The following is an 11,166-nucleotide window of genomic DNA, read 5'->3' on the forward strand; positions in this document are numbered from 1 at the left end:
GTACATAAAATGGAAAGAGCATTCCAGATGATGATGATGAACATAGGCCTACCTAACAAACGAACTTTGTCCTGTGAAACTAAATTGACGCTATCAACAGGCCTGAAACACTGTATGCAGCAGAAACACAAACTTACAAGATTCGGGAATCTTAAAAAACTAGAAAAAGTTGAAAGAAGTATTTCAAGGAAAATACTAGGACCCATAAGTAATAGTAATGTTGAATACAAATTAAGATCGGACATGGAGCTCTATTTGAAAATGGAAAAGCTAACTGATGTAATGAGAAAAAGATGACTAAAATTCATGGACACACATACAGAATGGATAACAACAGACTAACCAAGGAGATCTTCAACTTGCACTTGAAAGAATTATACAGAATGGATAACAACAGACTAACCATGCCGGTCTTCAACTTACACTCGGACTTTTTTCTGCCAAGCAGGGTGAAGGGGCTTCCAAGGTGAGCAACTCATCAAATCTTGGGGTCAACCCCTTAGCTGTGGTGTATCAAACTGTGTGAGCTGGAAGTCCTTTTAAATTGTAATCTTAACAAGGTTTCTGTATTGTGTATTAGTGAGCACTGGTTATGAGAAATCCAGATTTGTGTAGCAAAAGTCACAGACTTTGACCAGATAAGAAGCTCTAGCAGGGAACTTATAAATGTAGAGCTGTATGCTTATATGTTAGGAGTGGTGTTAAATCTATTGAGGTAAAACTTAGAAAAGTGAAATGTGCAGAAAGTTTCTTTTTTAATATTTTATATGTGAACTGACAGGCTGTCAAATTATCACTGTATGCATCCACAGGTTCCACTTAGGTGATTTTACCTTATTCTTACATTACATTGATGATCTTTTAACTGAACCGAGAAGTAGGTCAAAATAGTGCTTGGTGACTATCATTAATTTTAACAGAAGTACCTGGAAAACAGTGCAATTATTAAATCTGTTTAGCTCATACAACAAGCAGTCACCTGTGAGGAAAACTACCAGGTATTGGGTCGGTCCAAAACAACACTTGATGAGATATTTACTAACAAACAGGACTGTGACTATAATATTAAAGTAACATACATCAGCTTCTCTGATCATATGGCTTTAAAATCATAAGGAATGGGAACAATAAGAAATCTACACTCACTGAAAAATATGTACACAGAAGACTTGTTAATAACAACATAATGATTTTCAATAGTATGCTAAAAATGGTGCACTGGGTCAGAGAACAAACTGATGATGTAGACAAGAAGTATGAAACATTTTGCACCGATTATAAATATTATTATGATATGGCATTGCCATTAACAAGAATTCAAGTCAAAAAACTCAAATACATTTGTACCACAAGATATTAAGAAATCAGCAATCACCCCTAGAAGTCTTAGCAGACACAAGAATAAAACCATACTATACAAAATATTGAAGGTTCTACAGGAAAGTATTACACACAGCAAAAAGGCTAAGCATTGTATTATATATCAGCCATGGAAGCAATAAATCAAAACTGATGGGGAATGTTATAAAAACTAGCGTTGGGGAATGGAAAACTAAAACACAGTTTTCAAAATCAAAAGTGAGGGTAAAGTGATAGAAGACTTTCAACACATACATAGCACCAAACGTAATTAGAAGTATGTGCAATTCAAGAAATAAAAGCACCAACTTGTGAAAAGACAATACTTCTGTAACCAGTAACAGAAGCTGAGGAGAGAAATGTTATTAATAAATTTAAAAAATGTCCAGTGGTATTGAGAGAGTTTTAGACAAGGTAATCAAACATGGTTCCATCAGTATATATTCTTAGCTAAGTGACATCATTAATACTTCTTTCAGGACTGGGGTGTTTCCATCACAATTAAAGTTATCCATAATAAAGCCACTTTAAAAAAGATAGTACACTGACATAAATAATTATAGACCACTGTCAGGCTTTTTTTTTTTTAAGTAACTGAAGGAGTAATGTATGAAAGGCTAGCTGAATTCCTAAATAAAAATACTGACTAATGCTCAAAAATAGGTTTAGAAAGAACAAACTGACAGAAGCAGCAATCTCAATTCATGAAAATGGTCCTAAATGCCTTTGATAGGAATGAATTAAGCTGCGGAATATTCTTAGATTTATCCACAGCATCTGGTCTAATCTGCAATGATTTACTGCCTATTACATTAGATTGTTATGGGGTCTGGGACGATGATGCTGATGATGTTTGGTTTGTGGGGCACTCAACTGCATGGTTATCAGCGCCCATACAAATCCTCAACCTTCGCTCAGTCCAGTCTCGCCACATTCATGAATGATGATGAAATGATGAGGACAACACAAACACCCATTCATCTCGAGGCAGGTGAAAATCCCTGACCCCACCAGGAATCGAACCCGGGACCCAGTGCTCGGGAAGCGTCAACGCGACTGAGATCACAAGCTGGGGACAGGGGTCTGGGAACTGGCCTTCAAATGTTTCAAATCTTATCTCTCTGATAAGCGGCCCCTAGACAGTCAGCAATATTGCACAATATTTCCTGAAGCATAATGACACTGAACATACAGGTGTGAGAAAGTGGACAGTAATACTGAGAACATCAAAAACTTCATTTTGCACTGACCAGAAATATTGCGCCACCTGTGGGCAGTATTGCACAACATCCTTGACAGTCTCTAGCATGCTACAGACACTGGATATCTTTGTCTTCACTGTTCATTGCTATTATGATGTTGAAAATGAGTTCAAAAGTAGAAGGAAGTGCATTATGATTGACTGCATTGAAATGTATAAATTGCCAGCATTGAAAATGTCAGGGCAGATGAGTACAAAAACACAAATGTTATGAATGAATTGTATGACTTGTCCCTTACAAAATACAAGGAAAAGACACAAATGACAATTTAAAAAAATAATTAATGTAAAAATTATAAATAAAGTACGTGTGTGTGTGTGTGTGTGTGTGTGTGTGTGTGTGTGTGTGTGTGTGTCTCCATTGCCTACCCACAAATAATCGTTTAGTGCACATTTACTGATACATTTCTATAACAATGTATTAAATACTTTTAAGATGACACTGAACATGTAAATTTAAAGTATTCCAAAGAATTCCCAGTGGCAAGATGGTGTAGCATAATAGGTGTACGCTGACTAGGTGGAATTATGACTTTCATTAGAGTATTTTGGTTTTTGATCATGGCTATCTGAGTGTCTGCAGAAATTTAACAGGGGTGGGGGAGTGCACGACTCAAATTTATAGTTTTGATGAAAACGATTTGGTCAGTTTTGACACAAAAACATATTACCTCAGGGAACTGATGGTTATACTCTCAGTATTTGTTATATGAAAATTACTTCAATGTCATATTTAGAATAAGAAACGAATGATTATAGAGCAATTGCTAAAGCCATAGCACTGTCTCACTGAGATTAGCCATGTAGCGCCACATTTAGCTAAATGAAAGGTTTAGCAGAATCACAGGAAATCACTTCTAAAAGTGTACAAGTATTTTATGATGAATAAAAACACTGTGCATCAGATTCCAAGATAACAAATTAGAGAATTATCATGGCAACAGCATCTTTAATAGTAGTCTGAAATATTAATGCACAGTATTATTGACCAGTGTAGGGAGAACATCAATAATATTGCACAATATTATTGTGCAGTAGTACTGATCATCTAGGAGCTGCTATAGTGGCTATGGAGTGTCCCAGGCTTCTGTAACAGGTGCTCTGTTATTCATGATACACACATATAAATGATTTGACACACCATCTAAGAGCCATAAGCACAGTGATGTTTGCACACAAGCATTTTTATAAGAGGATGTGCAGAGGACGACCTATAACAATAAGTGAGGCGGGAAAATGGTTTAGAGATAGCACTTTGGTCATAAACAAAAAACGATACGGATGAATTACAGTAATAATATAAGTATAGCTAGAAGCAGCATAGTAGTTGAGTTAGGTAATAATGCTACTGCACCAGCTCCATCGAAAAAAAAATTTAGCATGTAGGCAGATGAGCACTTGAGATGGGGGAAGTATCTAGCATTTTTGGATAAAAACAAAGTAAATGCCGTTATGTGCTAATAATGCCTTGAGACTGTTGCAGCACTGAATTATTGCTATGTACCTATTATACTTATATGAACAGCTTACACAGATATGGGGTTATCTTCTGGGGAAACACTTGTGGCTGAACAAACTTCAAAAAAAGGGCTGTTAGAAAAATGAAAGTAGTTTCCTGTAGAGAGATATTAAGGGAAATACTTGAAGAATTTAAAATACTGATGCTCCCTGACTTGAATGTTAATGTATGTACATATTTACTTTCTGAAAACTCAGCGGGAATTTTCAACACTGAACAACATTGAATAACTACAAAACAAGAAACAGATGATTTTCGCACAGACAAAAAAAAAACCTTAAACAACAAGGCATACATTATCAACCCAGCCTCTCTTTTAGTCCATTGCCAGATACTAGAAAGAAAATTACAGAACTTCATAAATTCAAAGTAGAGCTAAAACAAATCTGTGTCAACAGAAGTGCTCGATTCCTCCTGTCTGCTTTGCCTCATGATGTAAGAGTGGTGGTGTGTGAGACGTCATTACAGTGCGGCGCTTATGAGTTGGTTGGTTGTAGATGTCACCTTGTTGTGTTTGATGGTGCCCTCTGGTGGTGATGTGTGTATGTGCTGAATTTAATATTTTGTATTAGGTTCATCTGAGCTTTTGTGTTGTATGTGTGAAGTCGTTGGCAGCATTTGTAGTTGAGAATTTAAGGATTGGAAGTTTTTTCAGCAAGTTATCAATTACTTTTTGCTGTTTAAGTGTTTGGCATTTTCATTATGTGTTATTGGTTCACTGTTTGTGGTGTGGCAAGACGTTTAATTTATTGTGTGGCTTCTGTTGTTAGGTATGAATATGATGATGAAAAACAGTACTATGTTGTGGTCGGTTATGGGGGAGGACATGTTGCCCGTTATTAAATTCCTCCAGTTATTTGGACTGATTGGTGAGGTTGTGAAGTGTAGTATTTGCCACGAGAACATGAGGTTGACCAGAGTTCTTGCGTCTTGGATTAGGGACGTGTACATGTGGCGGTGTAGGCATGGTAATATCTCGTGCTCCATTAGACATGCTATCTGGTCCAGGAAATCTAGGTTGGCCATGAGAGAGATTGTTTTGCTGACATACTATTTCTGTTATAGGTCCTCGATTAGTTTTTGTGCACATTAGACTGATTATGTTGTAGAGGACCTTTTTTGTTGCAGTTGTTGATTTGTAGGCTGTTTTTTTCGAGAAGCCGATCTAGTCTGCAGCGTCGGACTTTGTTAGTGGTAAGTAATTATTTTTTAGGGTCTATTCTTCTCGAGTGGTGACTTTTTGTATATTTATGGTGTTCTGATTGTGTTTTAATTTATGTATACATGTTCAATTTTTGGGTTTTTGAAGTGTTGTGGTTTTGGTTCTATATTTTGTAGTTATAGGTGATGGCTTTTTGCATCAATAGTTGTGGTTGACCTATATAGGTGAGGAGAGACGTTCGATTCTATTTTTTATACTTGATGGTGTTTGCATTTTAGTATCAACAGCTGTAGTTGACCTATGTAGGTCAAGGCAAATGTCCAATTCCAATTGTTTTAGTTTTAGGTGTTGTTTTTGTGGTATCGACAGTTGTGGTTGACCTATATAGGTCAAGAGAAGTGTCAGCTTCCTGTGGATTTTGTAGGTGTAGCAGAATGTTTTAATTCTTTTTGTGCATCGTTTTGTGTGTTTTGGGATCATAGCTTGTTTTTTTTTTCACTGTTATATTTAGCTTGGCCACACCCTAAAACCCCCAATTTCCCGCAGTTGTCCTGTTAGTTTGATTGTATTTCTGGAGGGCGATGTTACTGTCTTATGTATATGTACTTTTGAGTTTGCTGGCGTATGTATATAGACATCATAGGTGCCATATTGGAGATGCTGAGAATAGTGTTTTCTGCCATACTGATGATGGGTGGAATCAGACATTTCTGTAATCCCACAATTTTTTAATAATGCCTAGCTTTTATAGCTTTTACAACATATCTGAATATGACAGAGTAAAATTATTTACATTTATTGATGCAAGGTGATTGCCTTCTTGTATCTGTAAATAAACAGAAGAAATTTTACTGTAACTTGCCATGGTTATGGATTGACTACATCCATACAACATATATTGTTAATGATAAATAAAGGCATTGAACTGCATTGACTAAACAGTTACAAATTCAAACCTACACGGTTTGCCTAAACTGACACAGATATGAAAAACCATGGACTTGAATGGAGATAATACATAACAGGGAGGATATCAGGAAAGAAGGTGGTCTGCATGAAATCTACGAGCCATGAAATTCAACACAAAGAAGGAAAACCAAAGGTGATTTACTGAACCCACCATAGGAGTTATTTGAATAAATAAACAGAGAACATGCTACTTTTCAACGAACTAAATACAGTACAAATACCAAGCACAAACTCCAGTCAATAATCCCTTATACAAGAATGCTATATTGAAAATAACTATCTTTTTCCACATTTCCTTATTTATTTCCATCATTTTAGTCTATTTCATGTGGTTTCCAAGTTTCTCAATGAGAAATATTTTCAATTCATTTGTGAATACCTTTAAATTTCAATGTCATACTGGAAATACGGAAGCGTCCGATCCTGCCCGTCTGCTTTGACCCATGATGTCACAAATACGGCGGAAACAAAAACAAACACACACACTTTCCACAAGAAGTCTAATAACACTAACGGGACAAGCGCGGGAAATGGGGTGTTTTGGGTGGGGGGCAAACTAAACATAAACAAATTTAGACGCCTTGCGTAGCTACAACGTGTAAGTGAAGACAGCCATACACGAATACCCACCCACTTCCCCAGGGGTCGTAACCCCTGCAACCCATACAAGATAAAGATGCTTCAGTAGCTGATTAGTGTTTTTTGTCTTTTTTTAAAAAAAAAAAAAAATCTCACAGGATAGAACGAACAGATCAGAAAGAGAAATATAATAATCTAAAACAGAAATTGGAGGAAACAGATAATTAAAATAAGTAATAAGTATTTTTAAATTTAAAAAAAATCTCACGAGATAGAACGAACAGATCAGAAAAGTAAATAAAATAAGATAAAACAGAACTGGAGACAGCCACACTCAAACCAAACTCCGCACCGTCATGACGTCACACACGACAACACCCTTACGTCACGGGTCAAAGCGGACGCGTGGGATCGGACGCTTCTGTCGACCCGTCATACTTTTTATCATCTGTCACTTGTTAAATATTTTCATCAGAGGGCTCACAAAATAATCATATATTTTGTGGAAATTATGTTTGTTTATTGTATGATACTTCGCAGATTTCCTAAGTATGTTGTATGTACTGCACAGATCAACATCAGTCTCCAAACAGTAGGCCTGTCTATTGACACCAAGCGAAGTGTCACAGTGGTTAACACACTGACTCGCTTTTGGGAGGATGACAATTCGAACCAGTGTCTGGCCAACCCGATTTAGGTTCTCCGTGATTTCCCTAAATTGCTTCAGAAAAATGTCAGCATGGTTCTTTTGAAAGGGCATGGCAGACTTCCTTCCTGATCCAGGTTTCCTAATCCGATCATACGAATGACCTTGCTGTTTGGTCCCTTCCCCAGAATCAGCCAACCTATCTACTGACAGCTGCTAAGGATATGAGCCAAACCTAAAAAATGGGGGGGGGGGGGGATATAATAAAACAAGAAAATGACATGTTGACAAACGAAACAATAAATAAATAAAACTTTTACCATAGGAATAACCATAAACCATTCATTAAATAGTTTATAATAACATCCAACCTTTCACTTGTGCATATACATTGAGAGGTAAAAGAAAACAAGAAGCAAAACATTTGAAAAATACGACCACACAAGAAATTCCAAGCCATCAGAGACTACAAGAGATGATGCTAAGACACTGTCCAGCTGAAGAATAGTAAGCCACTGGAAAAATAATATTATATAACACTTTTATAATACATTCTGACATAAATCTCTTTTTCTTTCTCTTTTCTCATCAAAATGAGTTGCTGTGTTAAAAGTCTGTATTTACAACAGCAGAAACAGAAGTTTTCATATGGGCTACAACTGCTTATAGGAGAAATGAGTTACTTACCGAAAGTTCTTGCACACAGTGAATCTGTCGGTGATATACATCCACGCAGATCCATTTCTCTTCAGATTCCAAAAACACCTCTAACCATACGTCACATCGGTCTTTCTTCTTCTTGGTGTCCGCCCTACATGCTCCATCAGATACTGAATCAGAAGATAATACCCTACGGTCAGTTCTACCTTTCCTAGTTTTCTTCTCTTTAAATTCTGCAGTATAATCACTTTCACTTCCAGAAGAATGTGTTACTGTACAAGTGGTGCTTGCTTTATCCCTCTTTGTATTTTTCACAGTTAGTTTTTCAGTATTGGTACTGACCTTTTTCTTGGAACCTGAGGAATTTGTATTAACTGGTTTTTTTTTCTTGTCACTTTCTTGATCACACTGAACTTTTTCATCATCGTCTGTGGTGTCACGATCATCTACATACTTCTTCACAGATTTTCTGTCTCTCAAAGATCGACATAAATCACTTGTGGATTGAGACTTTATATTTTTTTTACTGCCTACAGGACTTTCATTGCTTTTTTTCTGATCTGACTTCCCTGTTTGTTCAACTTTCTTTGCAGCTGCTTCTTTAATTCGCTTCACAGCTTCTTCCTTAGTCATGACATCTCGTCTTTTCCGTACAACATCTTTTGAAGTATCCGATGCACCCTTTTTTCTCCCAGATTGTGCCTTCTTTTGCTGCTCCATCTTTATTTTCTTTCCTTTCGAAGTTGGTGGTTTCTTTGAAGTTAAGTTACTTATTTCTGAGAGTGGTGGCTTTAATGGCAGGGGCTGCAGTGATATTATAAGCCTTGTGTTGATTCCCAAAGAGCGCAACACACACACAAACATTAGTACCATGTCCCTTCTTGATTTTGCAACCTTCTTTTGAAACTGAACCTGCAGTGAACTTAACAGCTCTTCTTTGTCATCAACATTCTCTTGAACTTCCACAGTTTTTGAAAACCACTGAACAATTTGTTGCAAATAGGCAAGATCTGTATGTTTGTCAGGATAACAGTGCTTGGAAGGTATCAAGGATAATGACAATCCCATAAGAATTTCTGAATTCAGAATTTTATTCACATAATTTCCATGAGCAATCCAACACAACAAATGCGCCTTATGCATAAGGACTTGAATATCTCGCCGCACCCTATTCATTCTACGTTTTACATATGCTGCCATATCAAAACCTTTCTTCTTCTTCTTCTGGTGAATGTTGGGAACTTGCACAGTAACAGCAATACCTTCTTTAGGAATGTTGTGTTTGATATGCTGTTCATCAAAATTACCAGTATCTACTTCTTCCCAATCACTAATTCCTTCCTCTTCACTCTCCACGTTCTTCTTCGAGAAATTTTTTCTTTTTGTTTTAGCGACAGCTTTAGGTTTATGGTTAGGATCCTGACCTTCTCCCAAAGCTAGCAGTTGTGACACATCCAATTTACTTACATCAGGGGTAAAGGCTTCCACTTTGACTTTTTGAAGCTGCTTCCTGCCAGTTTCCTGTGTTTTAACCTTTTGTATACTGCCATCGTTTTCCGCTTTGTTATGACTGGACTTCACCAACGTCTTACCTTGCTGGCTTTGCTTTTGTTTGCCATTCTTATCAGAAAACTTTCGCTGCTTTGCATTACGCGTCTTCTTTCCAGTTTGAACTAAACTTGGTTTAATGTCACTAACATCTTCCACCTTTATGTTTACTGGTCCTGCAGAGCAATGTTCTGGCTTGATCGTCTTATTTTCTTTTTCCAGTCCTGGGTTGCACGTTATTCTCTCTATTTCGATGGGTTTCGAATCTTGCACATCATCTGAGTCTTCAGATTCACTTAACCTGTTTACGTCAGCAAAAATACTATTTTCTATTGCTGTGAAATCGGAAACTGGTTTTTTTTCAATCTTGAAGAAATCTGAGTTTAAGTCAAGTGACTGTGTCGGCACTAGAAAGTCATCGGAACTACTGTCTGATGATTCATCAGCCGCGTCTTCACTCTTGCGTTTTTTGCCGGACAGAACTCCAGAATCTGAGGCTTTTGTTGCTTCCCTTCTTTGCCAGTCAGTATCATCTTCGCACGAACTACCACCGTAACCTTTGTCTGAGAACCTTATACTGTCATTTTTAATTGATTTTGCCTTTTCTCCAACACCTTTCTGTATTGTTGACACTCTTTTTATCTTCTCCGGCGATTCGTCGCTCTCAGGAGTATGTGCACGCAATGAAGTTCTTTTACTAGAATTCCTTGTCCTCATATTTGAAACTAATTTCGTATAAATGAAGGTGGAATGTGTGCTGTCCTGAGTTCCTCTACAGCTCAACTAGGATAAAGCACATAAAAGGTAACGAAATCCACAAACATAACAAGATTAAATGGAAAGTGCCCTTTCTTTTTCTATCCCAATTCCCTGATTGTAATGCTTAGTAATGAAACTAGAAATGAGAAACTTTGAAAGATAGTCAGATAATAATTGAACGTGCAGTAGCTGGCATCTACTAATAATATATGCACTATTTGATCGTCTCGTTTAACTCCGGCACACAACAAAGAACTATATACCGATCTTACATAACACAATATAATTACATCAGACGACACACTCTCTTCTGTATTCCGCCTCAGTTTACAGTAGATATTTAAAACACAACGCTGTCAGAACTGTTAATTACGGATTTCAAGCTGTCAAACACAAAACTTTCTCTATATTACGCTCGTCTAGAATTACCGCCATTTCACAAACATCTTCGTAAGGCAGACATTTCATTGGCAAGTATATTTTAAATCAATGTATCATTGAATCGATATGAACTCACACACACAGGTTTTTCTTATAATTACTGCAATTTTGTACATTAGCTCTAATCTTTATTGTGCGGCATTTAACAGAAAGGGAACCCTCAATTGATGAGAATCATTTCTGCCCAGGGATTATAACCTGGTTTTCCTTTAGATACTTTAAAATCAGGTGAAAGCTCTGGTGAACTATTTTATTTATAACAT

At 36.9% G+C, this 11,166-nt stretch overlaps 1 protein-coding gene across 1 annotated transcript in view; it reads right to left on the minus strand.

The window, feature by feature from the left end:
* LOC126412229 (DNA repair protein complementing XP-C cells homolog) overlaps nt 1-10,904 on the minus strand; it is a 74,545-nt gene extending 63,641 nt beyond the window's left edge. Inside the window, exon 1 of the mRNA XM_050081720.1 lies at nt 8,183-10,904. Within this exon, the coding sequence (XP_049937677.1) occupies nt 8,183-10,420 (2,238 nt within the window). The 5' untranslated portion in view covers nt 10,421-10,904. The remainder of the gene's footprint in view (nt 1-8,182) is intronic.
* Nucleotides 10,905-11,166: the final 262 nt, after the last annotated feature.

Source organism: Schistocerca serialis, chromosome 7, assembly GCF_023864345.2.
Source record: "Schistocerca serialis cubense isolate TAMUIC-IGC-003099 chromosome 7, iqSchSeri2.2, whole genome shotgun sequence".
Lineage (NCBI taxonomy): Eukaryota > Metazoa > Arthropoda > Insecta > Orthoptera > Acrididae > Schistocerca > Schistocerca serialis.